The sequence below is a fragment of the Rhipicephalus sanguineus genome, chromosome 2, assembly GCF_013339695.2.
Source record: "Rhipicephalus sanguineus isolate Rsan-2018 chromosome 2, BIME_Rsan_1.4, whole genome shotgun sequence".
In the NCBI taxonomy this organism is placed as follows: domain Eukaryota; kingdom Metazoa; phylum Arthropoda; class Arachnida; order Ixodida; family Ixodidae; genus Rhipicephalus; species Rhipicephalus sanguineus.
The window spans coordinates 56,719,342-56,738,496 of record NC_051177.1 but is presented as its reverse complement, the minus strand read 5'-3'; the positions used below and the strand labels follow the sequence as shown (position 1 = coordinate 56,738,496).

The following is a 19,155-nucleotide window of genomic DNA, read 5'->3' as shown; positions in this document are numbered from 1 at the left end:
TATCTATAATCGCATCTGCCACCGTTTTGTCCGCGGCGTTTGCGGGAAGCAGCGCCACTTGGACTGGGTGGGCGTTGGACGCACGTGCACTTTCGAAGTCCCGTCAGTTTCGTCGTCGCCATATACAGTCGAACCCACTTATAACGATCCCACATATAACGATCTATCGGTTATAACGACCATATTTGGGTGCACTTACGATTTTCGTATGCTAACCATTGAAGCTGCGTCCAGATATAGCGAACATTTTTCAATGCCTCCTACTTTTACAACGAACACTTCAGACGCGGTCGCGGTAAAAATATGGCGCATACGAAGCGAAAAAAAGTTAAAGCATGCCTTCTAAAGCGTGATCAGGGGCGCGCGCTCGCACGTGCCCCGCTCCCGTTTACTCGAGACTAAGATACCCAGATCGGCGAGCACAGCACGCAGATTTCGGACGCTGCGAGCGAGGTCGCTCACTTTCCAGGCGTTTCTTCAGTGGTAGAATGACAATGAGGAAAAAAAAAAAAAAAATAGTAGGCAGCATGAAGCCTTGCGGTCAGCTTTCGCACGGTGACCTTTCCTGACGCCGTTCTCTGTAGCCTGCAATGAATCAAACAATGCCTTGGAACGCAAGAAGGCATAAGTGCAAGAAGTGATAACCGCGATAACTTTCCATCGGAAAAAGGTTCACTGCGTCTCTAAACGTGTCGACGCCACAATGTGCTGCAAAAAGTCGTCCGTCTTTTTGGCAATGGCAGAGACCGGTCGATCGGTGATTACGACTTCCGCGCGATTGCGGCGATGCCTTTGCAAATAAGCATCAGAAAAGAACAAAGGCGAGGTGGTGGCCGTCGATAAACGTGCCGTTATGCCTATAGCCGACAACCTTATCACAGTCATCTGTAGATATCTGCTCGGCTGAACGTGTGGCGTACACCGTACCCTGCGGATTGACGGCGGTAAGAGCGCGCCATGCTTAGCCATGCTGCCGTTCGCAAGTTTGCCGCCGCCGCGTCGTGCGAGACCATTAAAGTGCGCGTCGCTTTGTAGAAACGAAAGTAGCTCGCTGTTGTTGAGCGGCGCGGGCACCGAGAAACGTCCATGCACTGACAGCGAGCGTATACTGCGTGTTTGACTAGGTGACAACTGAAGTGCGCCGCGCATCGTCGTGCAGGGCCGCGAGAGCATCGCGAAGACGTAGTGCGCGTTGCTTGGAAAATGCTTGTTTTCGCCGCGTTGACCGAAGAGGCTAGTCGCCGCATCCGTGCAGGATCCGGAGTGAAGCAAGCACGAAGAACGTACAAACGCGCGTTCAAACGCGCAGCAAGCGGCCCGGCAGTGACTCCGCGACCCGAGTAGGTGACGCGCTGCACGCAACTAGCCAGGGACGATCGGCTGCATGTCGCGGTACCGCGCTTCGGTGAAGGTGTCAGCTCATTGCAAAGGCGGTTAATTCACTCGTGAGCACGCAGCGGGCGTCGCTTCACGACGCGAAAAGGCTTAGCTTGTCACCGAAGGGGTTGTTAGCACTTTAATAAAAGTGCACAGAGGAAAAAAAAACGGCTTGGCCGCAAAGCGCACGTTTTTAAGGGCGAGTCCATATACAACGAACTACTGATATAACGACCACTTTTCGCGACACTTTCGAGTTCGTTATAAACGGGTTCGACTGTATACATAATAGTGTCAAGAGCGACTGCGGTTTCGCCCACAGCGGTTATGGCAAACAATAACCACAGTTCTGACAGTGTGCGCACTGACCGCGCGTGTACTTCCGAAGCTAACAGCATTCTGCTCTCGGCCGTCGCTCGAGGGATTCGGTACCAAAGTTCGTATCACCCGCCGTGACGCGGAAAAGTGTTCGGAACATCCAAATTTCGGCCCATTCGACACAGTGGAATTCGGCTGGGAATTTCACGAATTCGTATCAGCCGGTTACGTTTACGTCAACGCCTCCTAAATTGGTTTACTTGGGTTCGCAAAGAGCCTGGATCGGATTGGTTTACAATTTTTGTCATGTCCAAATACGTCTGATATGCAGGTCTTTGGAGTTGAAAAGTACACCTGCTGAATTCCGATGCGTCTTCGTGGCCTCAATGTGCCTCTTGTGTAGCATGTCGCTTTATCGCTGCAAAACCATGCTGTTATTTCTACTGTGTAGCTACCCCTAACCGTGGTCAGCCGTAACCATAGTCGGCTTAACCACGGTTAAGGTTGTCCGTCTGACAGGGGTATAACACTCGTTCGAGTAGCGGAACTCAAAAAAGGGTGCAAAAATAAGACAGGCGTGGACGTCGCTGTACTAACTGAAATTTTACTTCTATGTTGCTGCGGCGGTGCGGTCACACCAGCTCGCGGCGAGCCGCTCCTTCCAAGGTGCATTTTGTGGGGTCACGCCAATTTGCAGCAGTCTGGAGAGGGTTATGTCGGTTATGGTTATGTCCCCAGAAAGCGCCGGGCAGCGTGCCGAGAAAAATGATGCACGAACACATTCCTCTCGCGGCACGAAAATTTTGCCGCGCGGCAGCTTCGGAGTGTCGCGTTTTGCCGCCGGCGGCGCGCTGCGTACGTTTTTCCTAGTGTGCCTCGATGTGTGCGCCCCCCTTAGGGTGTTGCCATTCTTTGAAGGGGCTGATGCCGCCACGACGCCATTTTTTGCCCCGCGTCTCGTGCCTCTCAGCGCAGCTGCCGTAGAGGGGTGAGACGCCAGTAAGAAGCCGTGGGCTAAAATGTGGCAGCCGCGCCGCAGTAGACGCCGCAGATGTCCTCACCCTGCACAAAACGCGCATCAAGGCACCCTAGTTTTTCCGCTAGCGTGCTTATAGTTTGGCGCAGTTTTGGCGCAAAACAGCGGAGATGTAGCAGGATGTAGCAGCTTTCACGACTTGGTGCAGTTTGGTGCAATTGGCGCAGCTATCACATCACTGCGACTGCGGCCCTACAGCCAATGGACCAGGGTGTCATAAGGAACATCAAGTGCTTTTATAGGCGTCACATGCTGGAGAGAATGATTTTGTGCGCGGGCGACAGGAAGGACTTCGGCATTACGCTGCTCACTGCCATGCATATGTTGGTGCGCGCATGGGAACAGGTGACCGCGACCACAATCGCAAACTGTTTCCGCCACAGTGGATTTGCAGCTGGAAGTGCGCAGGATAGTTGTGACGTCGACGTGGATGGGGCTGAGGAGCTCATGCCAGTGGCATTGCGCGACACTTTTCGGGGCGTACGTTTTGCCGATTATGTTGAAGTTGACACCGGTGCATCGGTGTGTGGTGCCCTGACTGATGAGGACATTATCGCTCAAGTAGCCGGTGCGCAGCCTGTTGCTGAAGAGCCAGAAGGTGAGGAAGACGAAGATGACGAAGCGCCTGTGCGCCCGTCAGCTTCTGCAGTGATGGAGGCACTTAATGTGGCGCGTCTCTTCTTCAGCTTTGAAGAGGGTGAAGAGGATTCCCTGCGCCGCGTCCGCGTGCTGGAACAGAGAGCCGCAGCTGTGGCATTCAGAGAAAAGAAGCAGATGGTCATCACCGACTTTTTTGGCCAATAAATATTTTTCGTGCCCCCACTCCCGAAATCCACCCATTTTTGCTCACTTTCATTATTTCGAATTTTGTTTAATTCGAAATTGCTGAGCATTCCCGTGGAATTCGAATTAACGAGCTTTTACTGTGTCTTCACTTCGTGCGCCATTCACTCGACAGAGGTAGGGGAGAAAAAAAATCAGCACAAGAGGGAGAAGGTAGGCAAACCGGAGGGGAGATATAACAAACGAAAGGACAAGGTGCGAAAAAGGCACCGTAAACACTCAGTGCCAATACGTGTCGTGGCACTGTTCACATAGCAGTCCACACTAGTCAAACAAAGAGGGATGCACATTCACACCGGTGTGTGTGTGTGTGTGTGTGTGTGTGTGTGTGTGTGTGTGTGTGTGTGTGTGTGTGTGTGTGTGTGTCCCCATTGGAGAGTTTGCAAGGTGAATGCCTACCTACAACACAAAGCAAATCACTTGGTCAATGTAAGATAGCATTTGTCAAGAAATTCAAGGCTTTCAAAGGAAAGCAAAAAATCCCGGACTTTCAAGGGCTTCCAAGGACTCATATGCTCCCCGAGAAAAACCATTTTCCCTGTCCTCAGTGGGCCTAACACATAAACTGCAGACAATGGTCTGATGATGAAGTATCACCGAGAAGACTTCAGAGACAGTTTAGCAAAATGGTTTGCAGTAGTATAGAGCAACATGACTAAGGAGACTGACCGAGACCGCTGCCAGCTGCCAGGATGGGCACCCTTGGTCCCAATATGGAGCTGCCATTGACCAGGCTGTCAAGCATGGGCGATCCTCGGGAAGAGGTGCGTGGGGAGAGTGCCGAGCCATTGAGTAGAGAGTCCAGCAGCTGCTGATGGGAGCCAACGAGGCTGCCACTGCTGCTGCTGCTTGGCCGCCCAGAGGAGAGCAGAGGGGGAGGAGGAGACGTCTGTGGATTTGGCTCCAGAGTGAGACCTGGCACCACTTGGCCATTCAACATGATTTGACCTGGGAAAAAGAAAAAAGAAATATATATATATATATATGAAGCACGCTGCAGTGGGAGACTCCAGATTCATTTTGACCGCCTGGGGTTTACTTAGCGTGCACCGAAATTTAAGTGCACAGGAGTTGCTGCATTTCGATTCCATCAAATTTTGGCCACCGTGGGCAGGAAACTAGCACAGCGAAAGATTTAGCCTGAAAGACATAGGAACAGACCCCCCCAATACATTTTGCCTTGGTTTTCATCCAGTAAATATAGTGCTGTCTTGGGCAGTAAGCAGTCACTAGAAATGTTTTGCCAGTAGCCAGTTGCTCGTTTTATTCAGACGAAAAATTTGTGAACACGGGGTGTCGCTGGGGCCAATGTTTCGAGAAGCGGACTGTCTTCCTCAAGGCTGCAACCGCTTTCCTTACCATACATCGCTAGCTTATTGTATGGTAATGGCTATGTTACTCTGTTACAGTTACTTAAACACATACACTTGCGTCTAACAAATAATGAAGCTTTCAAAAATTCTAACCATGTCTGCGCAAACAAAATTACAGGTGCCCGTCACACAACTCATATTAAGGGTTTCCCTTAATGCTTTCAAAGGGTAATAGCAATTCAAGGCTGGGTATGCAGGAGCTCACGCCAGTCAGTGCGCTTGAGCTCCACTGCCAGGTCGAACACTCTGACACGATCACGAAGAAGTTGAGCATACCGGCATCAGTAGAGGTGCCAGTACGTAGCACTGCCCGCAAGTACGGTGGACTAAAATCTACAGTAATTCCTTGTTATAACGAAGTCAGCGGGATGGCGAAAAAATTAATTGTAAGTGGTATTTTGATATAAGCAACCACTCGAGAAAAGCTAAAGCAGTCGTGCTTTAATTGCATTGCAACAGCGACGAAGTCAGAACACAATGTATTCAGTGAAGCAAAACTTTGATCAGGTGCGAAAAAGGCGGTGAGGTTAGGCTGTTTCAAGTTCTTGCCAGGTGCGAGCGACCCCTGCTCCGATTTGACCAAGCATTGCACGAGGCCGTGGTCGCCGCCCATGCATTCAACATTATTTCGCAGCAGGCATAGATACTCCCACGTATGCATCATAGTTGGCATTTCACATGGCTCTTTGCCCTCGTCCGGGCCACCAACAGTATCAATTATCTCCACATCCGTCGTTGGGGCGACCACTGGAGCAGCAGCGTCAGCCAACGCAAATAACTCGAAGTCGTTTTCTACCTCTTGGCCAGCAATTTTATGAACAGCCTGGTAAACATCACTGCAAGTCCAGTCATCATCAGGCTGGTCATCATCAGGGTCGCTGACAATAGCATGGGAAAAGCCGGCGTTTACAAAGCAGTTGGCGACCTTCGAAGGTTTCTGCAACATCGTGCTCTTCACGATTCAGCCATATTAAAGGCAATAACTGTTGCCCAACTACAATGAAGCTATGTGTGGCTGCGCACACTATAATTGGCACAAATTATAAAGCCAGCATGCAAACTGCATGCTCGCCTGTTGTTTTTCGGAACATGGAAGAATCTTGTGAACTCGATCTTGGAAGTATCCTTGCGCGATTGCATGATGTACGAATGGTGTATGCTGTTAACCATTGTGGTGGCAAAAGCGCACAAGTAAACACCGCAAAAACTGAACACGCCGGCCAACACTCTCTTCTATGTACCAATGGTACATCACGAAACTTTATCAAGGCTGGTGGCTTCAATGGGTGCTGATGGGCAAAGTAGCGCGGCTGCTGGCACTACGAAAAGGGGGAGAGGGGGGGGGGGCCTCAGCATGGCTGCCATTGGCTGCTTTAATTACAATGCGCCGTCGAAGCTAGCGCCACGGGTGCCTTTAGTAATGGCCCTTCAGGCCGGGGCAAGATGGCGGCGCTTACGTCATTAACATGTCCCACCGGAGCCGCGGTTTTTCCAACCACCGGGGGAAGGCAGTGGCCGCTTTGATCGGGGGGGTTTGTGGACTTCACAGAACGTTACGAGCGTTTTGCGCTGGAAAGTGCCGCAAATGCCATGGCTTGAGTTTGAGGTTGTGTTTGTTGTGCTCAAAACAACACTTCACAGCTCACTGTGGGTACACAGCGCAATCGTGAAAACTGAGTCGTTTTGCAGAAGGGGCTTTGAATGATCACTAGGAGATTTCCCTCCTAAGACGCGCAACCGTGAAGTTGGCAAAACAAGTTTTTCAGCACCCCATCGTCGATGAAACTGCCAATTCTACAGTTCAAGTGTCGGGGTTTGCACACCGTCGTGCCCACGCCAATGAAAAATGTCTAGGAACAAAATTCTGAACTTTGCTCATGAGCACCCCATGAAATGCTGTGGCACAAGCAAGCCCACCGTCTTTTGGTCACTTTTTGGCATCCAAGTGACCGCGGTTTTCTGGCATCACAAAGCGCCAGGAAAACTTTATTTTCATGTAGATTCTATCATGGGGTACACCAGCGATGCGATTACGACCGAGATTAACAGTTCAGGCACGTTGCACCGTGAAATTTGACAGTTCCTGTTTGCTCTGCAGTAAAGAGCTGGGAGCACTCGGCACTCGCTTGGTACTCGTTACTAGGCGGTCATCGGTCGTGCGCTTGGTACTTTTGTGGCCTGTTTTGTGCCTGCATGAGATGTCAGCGGCATTAATGGGTACCGACATGAAAATTTTCAGTAGTAATCTTTTGGCGTCAAATTAAAGGCCAAGCTCTTAAGAGCCTAGAAAGTGTACTGCTAAGCGTGAGTGCACCCTGAAAAAGTAATTGCAGTATACTCTTAAAAGCTAATTTCGGTCCCTACTGTACCCTGACATCACATCACAGTATGAGCTTCTTGTCACGTGCTCACGCAATATATCGTGATGTTTCCACGGCCGCTCCGCACCATGGTTCCACTGGTGACGCACTAGCAGCCATTTTGGAAGTTTTGGTACCTGACGTCATCACAACTAGACAGACTGCTGCGTGAAGTCACGAGAATTAGTGCTGTAGCCTGACGTCAAGTTAGTGTCAACGCAGGTAGGTGCGCCATAAAAAAAGAGAATTTAATATCAAAACAAACTATCTGATCAACATTTGCGGAGCTTCACGCTTGCTCAGAGCAGTCTCTGTATACAGGAGATTTGTATGGCAGTGTAAACTCACCTACAAAAAATGGTGTCAGTACCCCTTAATTTGACACTGCATGCAAAGGGGTCACCTCCGCTCGGCAACGCCTCCACTTGCCATTTTGTTCTGAGCGGGTCAAACTATTCGTGCTTTTTGAATAATGCGGCTTAATATGCATGCGTTTGGGTCAGGACTGCAACAAATTTCGAATAAAGCGATATTTTGTGTAAACTGTACTTCAAGTTAACATCCATACGCCATTAGCAGCAGCTCAGAAAGAAAACAAGCTTGGCTTAGCCACTTGGACAACCACCAGTTTCACTTTCGGAAATTTTCCAATTAGCCTGTAGATCAACTTTACACGCCTGCTTCACTCATGTGAGCCTCGAAGCAGGCTTGTTGCAAAATAACATGGCTCATCCCCAGGGATGCAACAGCCGAAATAGGATTTGGAGCAATTTTTGGAGAAGGAAATGTTGCTTTTGGAGCACAAAAATCCATATTTGGAACAGGTTACGAAAAAAAAAAAAACTAAATTTTTTAGCCCGAAATCCCAAATTTGGAGCAACTCCGCTCATACTGAACGGATTCTAAAAATTTTTGCGGCGGTCGATTCCTGAGGCAATAAGTTCCTTCAGTGAAGCCATTCCATGGCTACTTGGAAAAGTGTTGCAGGGCCCCTGAAGCCACCGAGCTCCGAGTACCGCCAACGGTAAATGGTGTATATAAATAGCTCGTCGTTAGTAAGCAGAAAAATGTATGCTCTGTGGCCGAGTGGTTTCACGTTGCGCGCTGCGGAGCAAGGGGTTGTAGATTCGACTTCCGGCACCAGAACTTTTTCTTCTAGTTTTTTTTTTCTTTGCCATCTTTTAGTGTATATTGACGAAAATACGTCAGTGGAGCCATAGCAGACTCCGCCATAAAACACTTTCGTGTTAAAGAGGGGAAAGTGGTTGTTTAGTGCGGCATGTACCAGTACTGGGTGCACCAAAAGTGTACAGCCATTAAACTTCAGCTCCCAGTCTAACTGCACTATGTCACAGCTTTTGCTTGCTCAAACCTTAGCTGTAGGTACAGCAACGAAGTCAACGCCAGCAATGCAAATAGCAAACTGGTGAAGTATGCATGGCCAATGCCACTGGTTCTCTCAGATGAACGACATGTTGCTTACTCATAAAGCTAAGCACTACCTGTCTGAGACATGACAAAGCCCAGGCATGACAGAGTCAGGGTGGTAAGTACAACTAACACTATGGTGCTTGCCAAAACCACTCACAGAAGGTGCAAGATAGTATTTGTGAAATCAAGTTCTCCCATAATTCTTAAGCACTTACAAAACTTTTCTTGAGCCAGTGCATAGCGGCGACTGCAATTATGCGACGCCATAATGTATCCTGCTCGATTCTTAATTTGGGGCATGATGACACAATATAAATCATGGCTTATCATAAACAGAGGTGCCATAATTCAGGTTGTCGCCTTGCCTACATGAGATTTTAGACTACACCTCTTTTGTTTTTGTGACATGCGACGGTTTGCGACGTTGCGCATTCATCATACGAGTAGAGAGCAACTTGCTGAGTTCCATTAGCATGATAGCATCAGCATCACACCACTGCGAGCAACACCCAAGGGTTGATGACAAGAAGTGGCAGCAGAATAGGCGTGATAGCTTACCATACTGGCACAGTGCATTGGATCTGCATTTCTCTCCGTTTTACCCATTGCGTATGGGAGCTGTGAGGATCACGTCACTGGCACGGCATGATGTCATGGTCACCGGATCTTGGGCTCAACAATTTATTTTTATGCAATTGAAATTTTTTTTCTTATGGCTGTATTATCCGAACATTATTGCCACACTTTCCATGTACAAATGAATTCTTCGGCAACTATGTTTTGCATAAAAGGTAGAGTTTCTGTTGAACTCTACATGGATGTTTGTGTAAGTCACCCATCAATATTTGGCTGCCATGGCCTGGAATCAAACCCCTGTCCAAACTTAACAGCGATTTACCTTAGCCTCAAAGCAAACACAGCATGTGCCACTTCACAATAGAAAGAAAGAGTCGACAATAAAGCTCCAAGTACAAGGTGCCGAGTCTCGCAAAACATTTTAAGAGTAGGCTTATGTGAATAGTAAATTTTAGGTTCGAAGCAAATAGTGATTTGGTCAAATAACTTCTAATCGAATTCGAATAGTATATATGACATCATACCTGCCAACCTGGCAACATAGAAATTAGTAATACCCTCAAACGGGGGGGGGGGGGGGGGGGGGGGGGGGGGGAGCCAACTCACTTTTTTGTAGCAGGTTCCGAGGGTTTTGCCTGTAGCGACAAGCTTAATCATGTTTTTGCAACCACAAGTAAAATCGGTCAGAGAGTAATCAGCAACAACTCAATTGGGCAACAATTTATTTTTGCAGTGACTTTGCTGTTGCGGCGCTTCAGAAAGTTCTCGGTGTAGCTTTGCTCAAAGCAAGTTCCACTCTGGTGCCCTTTCACCATCAGCAGGCTCTGAGAGTTTTTCACCGACAGATGAGCGAAAGACCGAGTTTTGTTGACCCCCCCCCCCGCCCCAGTGCTGAATATTCTCTCACATTCCACATTACTGTGGGAAATGGAGAGAATGCCCAGCATAACCACTGAAATTCTGTGGAACCTTAGGGATCCATCAACACTTCGAACAGCTCCCAAACGTGCCCACTGTACGTCGCACCTGGGCTCCTTCAAAATGTCTGCTGGAACATTGTATGCTTGTAAACTAGTAAACTACACTTCGAGCTCATTGACTGCCTTCTCTTTTGATTCGCCACTTTGCTGTGGCAAAAGAGCAGGGAATGCAGCAATGAAATGTCGTACACTGCTGAATGAAGCAGTCTCCAATGACTGCACCTGGGCAACCTCGGCCATCTTGAGGTTGATGTCTTCCAGTGGAAACTTATGTCTAATATAATCACATGATGTTGTAACGTACAGATGTACAGCTGAAAAGAACTGCTCTTTCTCACTTGAGCTCAGTGTTTCGACAACAGAGCGGGTTATGCTGCCAATAACAAGGCCTTCATCACCTTTCTGGTTCTCCACAGCTCCATAGGAAACTTCCAGCAATGAATTGCATTCTTTGAGAACAAAAGGCCGCACAAATCTAGTGAGGAGGTCCTCAAGAAGGCTGTTCAAGAGGCCCCTTAGTACATGAATATGAGGAGCCTGTTCTTGAAGAAGGCAGTTCGCCCTCTCAAAAACCGGCACTACATTTTGCAAGAAGAGACAGCACGCCCTACTTAGCTCCGATGACAAGAAAAAAAACAGGCACTCTTCATGAGTGACAAGGCTGGTTTGTTCGGATTCTGTGGTCTGAAGCTTCATCTTTTTGGCTTGAGGTGCAAGATAAACGCCTTTTCTCTTAAAGGGACACTAAAGGCAAATAACAATTTATGTCAGAGTGAAAGCTCAATGTATGACAACTTCTAAGACGGCAATATTATCAACAGCAGTGCCCTATTTACCGAGAAATTAAGCTAAATGTATCACATGATGAGCGCCACGAATGGGACATTTTCGAAGTGATCCCGATGACGTATGAGAGTCTGCCTACAATAAATCACTAGTAATCAAACTAGCAGCAATAAAAAAAGAACCTTCCACGCATCAAAAGACGTATTAAAATGCCGTTTGTTCGTTTCCATTTGATTCATGGAAAAAAGAACCTCTGTGGCGTTGCCATGGGGAACGGCGCGCGTGGTTCAAAGGTTCCGTTTTCGCCGAACTACACTTCACCCGGCGCCCTGCTTCGCTCACGCGGTCACGTCTCAGTGGTAGTTTCGGGATCGTGTACTGCCGCGTGTGTTTTGCGCACTCGTGAAAGTCGCGCTGACAGAAAGTTCGACAAAATACCGCACGCAACGGCGCCGGCACTACGAGCCCTCAGCAGCATACCGCGTTCGTTGGGGCTCAAGTCGCTGAATTGGAGTCCAGCGTCGCAAGCCAATGTCTCATTGTCAAGTTCTCCGTCCACATCCATTGCGGCGATTGCAGCAAGCGTCGATGGCTTCGATGGCCGTTGTTGCTGCTGTGGGTCCCGCTACTTTCGCTCTGCTGCTACTAGTGTCGGCGGTCGCGCAGTAAAGGCGGGCAACGCTGGGCACTGCAGCAGTGACGTATGAAAGTCAGATTTCAGGCGGGTGATTTGAAGTGCGCTAACGCAATGCGGACCACTAAAACGTGATTTTATTTCAAAATAAGCACTTTCTTGGCATAAAAGTAGAACTACGAGGTTTCTGGACCGCTATTTCAACAATCAACGTTGACTTAATATTTGCCTTTAGTGTCCCTTTAAGTGGGACTTCGTCGGCATCGGTGCTTTTTCCAAGGCCTACAGAAGACTTTTGGGTAGGTGCAGAGTTCTTGGAGGTTTGTTGAGAAGTCTTTGGAATTCGGTAGGACTCCAAAAATAAGCTCTGCTTATTACACTTCTTCGCTTCACACACACAAAAAAAAACTTAGAAGTGGCTTCCACTGATCTAGAAGTCTCTTGAAACACTTTCCCAACGAAAGCCAACATGTTGGCGAATGCTTCATCTTCCTCACCACGACGTCATGCATTTCCTGAAACTCTTTGAATCGGTCTTTCCGCTTCGAACTTTTTTCAAGGTAAAAAAAAAAATGTCAATCAAAGCTTCATCAACCTTTACGGGAAGACATGGCGCTCCTTTTTGCACGGCCAAGTTTATCAGATGGCACGGGCAACCGACCCCAATCAAAGCTGGTTGAGCCTCTTTCAACACCGTTGACATGCTGTTTTTCTTCCCGACCATGACATTGGCGTTGTCCGAGGACATGGCCAACAAGTTCTGAGCAGGTAAATTCCGGGACCTCAACGCGTCCAAAATTAGGTGCCCAATCTTCTGCCCAGTCGCTTCGCCTTTAATTGTCCCGAGGCAAAGAAGGCGGCTTTCCACTCGACTAGTCTCTTTCACAAAATACGTCGCCACAATCGGGTAAAGCTGCGTGTCCCTGTTGTTGCTACCATCCACAGCGATTGAAAATACCTGCTGTTTGAGGGCATCCATCAAAGGAGTCTCGGCGTTGGTAGCCATTTCTCCAACAATTTCAGTTGTCTTTGTTCGGCCACAGGCGTAGCGTTTCACTTCACACTTGGGAAACATTTTTCTGAAAAGTGGCCCAGTGTGATCGCTGACACTCAGCGGAATGTTATGTTCCACTAAGAATGCCGTGAACAGACACTCTGCCCGAATAACACTGAAGTCACTGTCAGCACGCACAAAACTTGCGAGGCTTGGCTGCTTGTCGGCATCTCGCACGTACCCCTGGTGCTTTTTCGATGCGATGTGCACCTTGATGTCGGACTTTCCACCATGGGAAATGTTCACGTCACAGGCACACGTGGTGCAAAAACCAAACTTCTCCCCTTTCTTCGACGGCACGAAGCATGGGAATTCCGTCGTGTACGATTTCAAGAACACTTGGAAGTACTGTCGCGGCTTAGAACCTGACATTGCACTGCGAAGCTGCTACGGCTTAAACACAGCAGTCCTACTGCGTCCGACGCGGCAGCCGGTCATACAAAAAGCGACACAAACAGTGCAGTCCTCACCGCCGATCCGCGAACAAAGCTAACTGCCACATGCTTGCACCTTGCGCTTTCCGTACGCGCCAAGGAGGTATGGATTCGTAGCCACCCCCCGAGAAGACGACAGAAGTCGCTAAATGTTGAAGCTGCTGCTGATGATAACACGAGTATGTATTGTCCTCCCCTAGCGGCGGAAAGTACCACAACACCGCTTCCGCGGCCTCCGCGACTAGCTACGGCAATGTGCAGTAGCTGATCGCGAAGGCCACACTGTTTTAATAGATCTTTAATTTTTTTTATCCGAAATAACATATTTTCTGTAAAATTTCAGGTAACATTCGTAAATTCGTAAGCGAGGTCGAAATTCGTACATTTTACGGAAAATTCGGAAGAGTTGGCAGGTATGATGACATATTATATAGAAAAATGAGCATATTTGTCATGACCTAACTAACTTGCACAATATTTTTTTTTTTAACTGAAACAAGGCATGTGCAAATGTGATTCTTTTTGGTTCAAAGGAAGTGGAAGCAACTTTGAATAGTAGCAGGATTTGACTTTTGGTAGAATGCAAGTGATAATCTGAAAATATTCTAAATTTTAAAATTTACTATAATTAGAGCATATAAGCCGGTATAACAAGCTTTTTAACTTAAAAATTGATGAATCGATGTGAGGGTAATACAGTAAAAGCTTGTTAATTCAACACCCGTTAATTCGGAAATTTGGATAATTCGGACGGCTCTATTGGTCCCAGCCAAAGTGCATGTTAATCTATGGAACTAAACCTTCGTTAATTCGTCAGAATTGGGCTCTGCACCGCTTAATTCGGACAAATGCTGACAGCTGCCGCTACACAATAGTGCTGTAAAGCAGCGCTGGCACGACTGGAGCGAAATCGAAACCTAAGTGACATCGCCATCCTCATCAACTAGTGGGGGCGATTGCAGCGTCACCGAACGTCGGCGTCTTCTTTCTTCGCTCCACTGCGCCTCCGATGCCATTCTCCCTTGTGTTGTGTCGGCACCGTCTGTTCTTGCAGAGTTCTTTTTTTTTCCCCCCGTTGCGACCGTGTTTACATGTGAGGCCCGAGCATGCGGCAGTAGCTGACGATGGCATCCACGAGGTGTCAGCCGAGTCCACCGACGATGACTGCCCGACCTTCGATGCTGTCCTTCCCACAGATATGACCCTTCAGGACTACATCGCGACTGATGATTGGGTCCCCACGACTGGTCTCCTGCCCGATTAAGAAATTAATAATGATGTCGCGACCTCATCGCACCTCACGGGAAGTCTCGGAGGCGCTTATGATAGTATTAGAGGACGTTTGCCTGAGCACTTCTGACAGTTTGCGTGCTGTTGGCCATTTGGAAGAGTTAAGGGGGGACGCGGGTCTTAGAATAATGAAATATGGACAGAAAATCAGTTTTGAGAAAAACGCATTTTAGGCATGTTTGCACCCCTAAGCAGCTGCTCTCAAAATATTATCGTCGATTTCGCCCGGGAAATGGGTTAAAACTTATTTTTAAGATGCCACGGGAGCCGCAAATTGCATCTCAACAGGCAAAATTTGTTCAAACTTCCCGCGCGCGCCGCGGGCGCAGCAGCTGGCTGATCGCCGCCATCTTTGGCTTGTTTTGAAGCTGTTTTCTTTGTGTACATTTTGCGGCGTTTCAAAATGGCGTTGCTGCAACAGAACGGCCGCTATCGGCGCTTTTCCGAAGGGTGGTTGTAGAACGCTCATTGGCCAGAGCGCGCGCGCGCGAGGCGAGCCCCTTCTCTCGCGCCTCCCATTGGCTGGCGTAACCCGAGGCGGCCATTTTGATTTTGTATTTTTGTTCTGCGCTCACGGCTGCCGTGTTGCCGGTGTCGTGTGTTGTTACAAGTGTCATCTTCCTCTGCTTACGCTCGCGTTCGAAGACGCGCCAAGCATACCAGGGCGCGATGCCGAAACTACTTGTCGCTACTGGAGCGTCGAGTCTATGAGAACCGCCCGGTTCCCTTGGTCAAGCTGCAGCCATCGGATCATTAGGCAACGCTTCAGTGGCATTCGAAACCGCGTTCGTATGGCATACTATGCGGGACTGCCGAGTGCGCGGGAAATACGGCGACGGGAGGAGTGCTTGGCATCGCAGCGCGCAACGAAGCAGCGGAAGTTCAAACCGTTGGATGTTGGTGAACGGCGGCAAGGAAAATGGCACAGAATTTATCCGCGTGGACTTATCCGTGATGAAAACGTTCTTTGGACTTGTGCTTCGTTCCGAGTTCGGCTCAAGCAGTGACCTTTTTCAAGGCAGAGGGTATAGGCTGCTTTCAAAGCCTGTGCTTCATTATCATAGGTGCGACTCGCGCGAGGAGCGTTTCTCGTAGAAGGTTGCTGGTGATAGTGGTGCTAAGATAATTAATGTAATCTGAAGTGAAATGCATTAAATTAGGGCCACAAATACTGTCGACCAGGGTGCAACGGTAGTCGCTTCAACCACAACCTGACAGAGCAACACCGAAATTGCAGAGATGCCGTGTTACACTTTGGGAAATTGATTTGTGCTCCACAGCCTTGAGAAGGTTAAAAACTGACATTGGAAGTTGCAAAAGGAACACTTAAGTAGTGACACCAAGCACAGACTTTCAAAATTACACAAACCAGCAGGGGACCCAGAGTACAGCCCTTGCCTGCTGTTGAGCCAAGTGCTATTGCTGGACAATAATAACTGATTTTTGGTTTAATAAATAGCCCACATGCTTTTTAGACTTAATCTCTGTCTATTTTATTTGCCTGTTGCAAAGCCACATTCATAGACAAATTTTGTATTTCTTTAGCTTGCAAGGAATTGGTACAGGCCTATGAATTGCTAAAGGTGGAGTTTATCACTCTGGTACAGGGTGCACTATGTGGCTTTATAAGAAGTTGCCAGTACATTGGCAGATCATGGTCACATATTTGGTATGGCTGTTCTCGTGAAGAAGAAACCTATCAAACGATATAACCACTAGTGCTGTGGCTGCACTTCCACAAAAGTTACAGTTGTCTGAAACTTCAAATGCGTTTTTCTCAGTTTGATATTTTTGCTCAACGCACTCAGCCTTACGGGGTTTTTTTCTATGTTGTTGCTGAGTAAAAATCACAAATTTGGTATCATTTTACTCGTATTGAAACGATCTGGGGGGGTGATGCTATCTGCATTACACTAGCACCATTTTACAAATTTTAATTAAAGATACTAATGAGAGTGAATCAGAAAAAATAACCACCAGTGAGTGTTCATCTGTTTTCTGACCTTCACAGTGCTCTCAAGTGAATAAAAATAGCATCACCCCCTACAGCATGATCTGGGCATTGGGCCCATGCACTTGCATATTGGTTTTAGTAGGTCGAAATTGCTTAAAAGCCCTGTAAGAAGCAGGCACTAATTATTTTTTCGAACCTCAAGATCTTTTTGAACTAGTGCAGCTATTAAAAAACTAATTACAGATTTGAAATCAGCATAAAAAACTGGTCAAGACAGTGAAGTTTAGTTCATATTGACTCAAAAACAAAGAAAAAAATTTAGGACCCACATCCCCTTTAAAGGGGGACCCACGTCCCCCCTTAGAGGGGATGTGGGTCCCCCCATAGAGGGGAACTGGGCGGTTCTCATAGACTCGAAGCTCCGGTAGCGACAAGTAGTTTCGGCATGGCGACCTCGTACGCTTGGCGCATCTTCTTTACACGAGAATCTCCGGATGTGCCAGCACAAAATAAGATAACTGTGTGTCCGCGGGCCCCACGAACGGGAGCGTAAGCAGAGGAAGATGACACTTGTAATAACACACGAGCACACGACACTGGCAACACGGCAGCCGTGAGCGCCGAACAAAAATACAAAAACAAAATGGCGGCCTCGGGTTGCGCCAGCCAATGGGAGGCGCAAGGGAAGGGGCTCGCCTCGCGCGCGCGCGCTCTGGCTAATGAGCGTTCTACAACCACCCTTCGGAAAAGCGCCGATAGCGGCCGGCCGTTCTGTTGCGGCGTCGCCATTTTGAAACGCCGCACAATGTACACAAAGAAAACAGCTTCAAAACAAGCCAAAGATGGCGGCGATCAGCCAGCTGCTGCGCACGCGGGAAGTTTGAACAAATTTTGCCACTTGAGATGCATTTTGCAGCTCCCGTGGCGTCTTAAAAATAAGTTTTAACCCATTTCCCGGGCGAAATCGGCGATAATATTTTGAGGGCAGCTGCTTAGGGGTGCAAACATGCCTAAAATGCGTTTTTCTCAAAACTGATTTTCTGTCCATTTTTTACTATTCTAAGACCCGCGTCCCCCCTTAAGAAAAATTGTAATGTCAGCCGGAATCTGCGCGAAAACGCAGACGACCATTACAAAATACTTCAGCAAATAAAGGTATGCTTCTCCAAGTTGATTTTAATACTGTTTTTCCTGTCCATTCGTTAATTCGACATTCGGTTAATTCGGACATTTTTTTCCCGGTCCTGTCCGAATTAACGAGCTTTTACTGTACACTCAAACCTCGATATAACGAATTATCGGTTATAACGAAGTAAATGTAGAATAGTCTTGTGATAGATACAGTCTTACAAATAAACGTTTATAACAAATTTTTGGATATAACGAAGTTATTTTCGTGGCAGATGTGACTTTGTTATAATGAGGTTTGAGTGTATGTTCATTTAAGGGGAGACGCGGGTCTTGGAACGGTCAAAAATGGTCAAAAAATCGATTTTTCGCAAAGCGTATTTTCGAGGCGTTTGTACTTCTGAGCACCTACTCTCAAATTGCTAACGCTAAATTCGGTCGGGAAACGCGATAAAATCGGCTTTCAAAGCACCCCGGCAGCACTAAAATGTCCCCAAAAGGACGAAATTTGTTCGAACTTCCCGCGCGCGCCATGAGCGTTGCAGCGGGCCGAGCGCCGCCATCTTGGGCTAGATTTGAAGCTGTTTTCTTTGTGCACATTTTGCGCCATCTCAAAATGGCGTCGCTCAAGCAGAACGGCCGCCGTCGCGGGTTTTCTGAAGGTCGTTTCCAGGCCACTGATTGGCTCTCACGCGGCGCGCTTTTCAAGCGCGCCTTTCCGAGTCTCCCATTGGCTGGCGCGACCGACACGTCATTTTTTTTTTTCTTTGTGTTTGGTTCTCCGCCGTGGCTGTCCGTTTGTGTGCGCCTGCTTTTGCGATCGTGCGTGTTTCTCGACGGACCGTGTCTCTACTTTGTGCCGGTAGTTTTTCCACGCGATCGAGATGCCTGGAGACTCTCGTCTGAAACCATCGACGCAACGAGCTTTTGGAAGCCGTAAAAAACGGGCTTGGAACAAGAAGGCGCCGGCTACAAGTGCACCGTCGGCAGCGGAGTTGGAGTCGCGGCCGGACCCTTTGGACCTGCCGGGAACTTCAACTGACGACACCGTGGGACCAAGTTCGACTAGCGAAACACTTCGGGTTGATGCCGCGTACTACTCAACGGCGGAGCAGGCGCAGCGAGTTGAGAGATCGGCGCAAACGAAGACCGTTCTGTCTGGAAAGTCGGCTACCCAGCGCAAGTTCGACCTTCTTGGAGTAAGCGCGGAGTGCCAGACCGGTGACGCCGGGACCGATTTTTTGCTCGTCGATATGAAAGTTTTGAATAACTTTTTTGCACAAGCGAAGTGCGACAAATGCGACGCAAAAAGTCTCAGCGTGAGGAAGGCAACGGACAAGGAGTACGGCCTTGCGGTAAAGCTTATTTTTTCTTGCAGCAGTTGTGATTTCGAGAAGAAGCAATTTTCTTCTCCGAGAGTGAGCGGAACTGCCACCATCACTCCCTTCGAAGTCAACATGAGGGCCATGAAGGGGATACAGATGATAGGCAAAGGTGTTACTGCCCTTTCGGACTTTTGTGCGTGTATGAACCTTTCGCACCGAGGCTTGCACCACAAGACGTTTCAGGGACACCTAAAAA

General features: G+C 48.2%; 1 protein-coding gene across 1 annotated transcript in view; it reads right to left on the bottom strand.

Moving 5' to 3' along the window:
• Positions 1–19,155, bottom strand: part of LOC119383005 (B-box type zinc finger protein ncl-1) — an 80,827-nt gene that overhangs the window by 28,668 nt on the left and 33,004 nt on the right. The window contains exon 7 of the mRNA XM_037650961.2: positions 4,244–4,522. Coding sequence (XP_037506889.1) covers positions 4,244–4,522 — 279 coding nt within the window. The remainder of the gene's footprint in view (positions 1–4,243; positions 4,523–19,155) is intronic.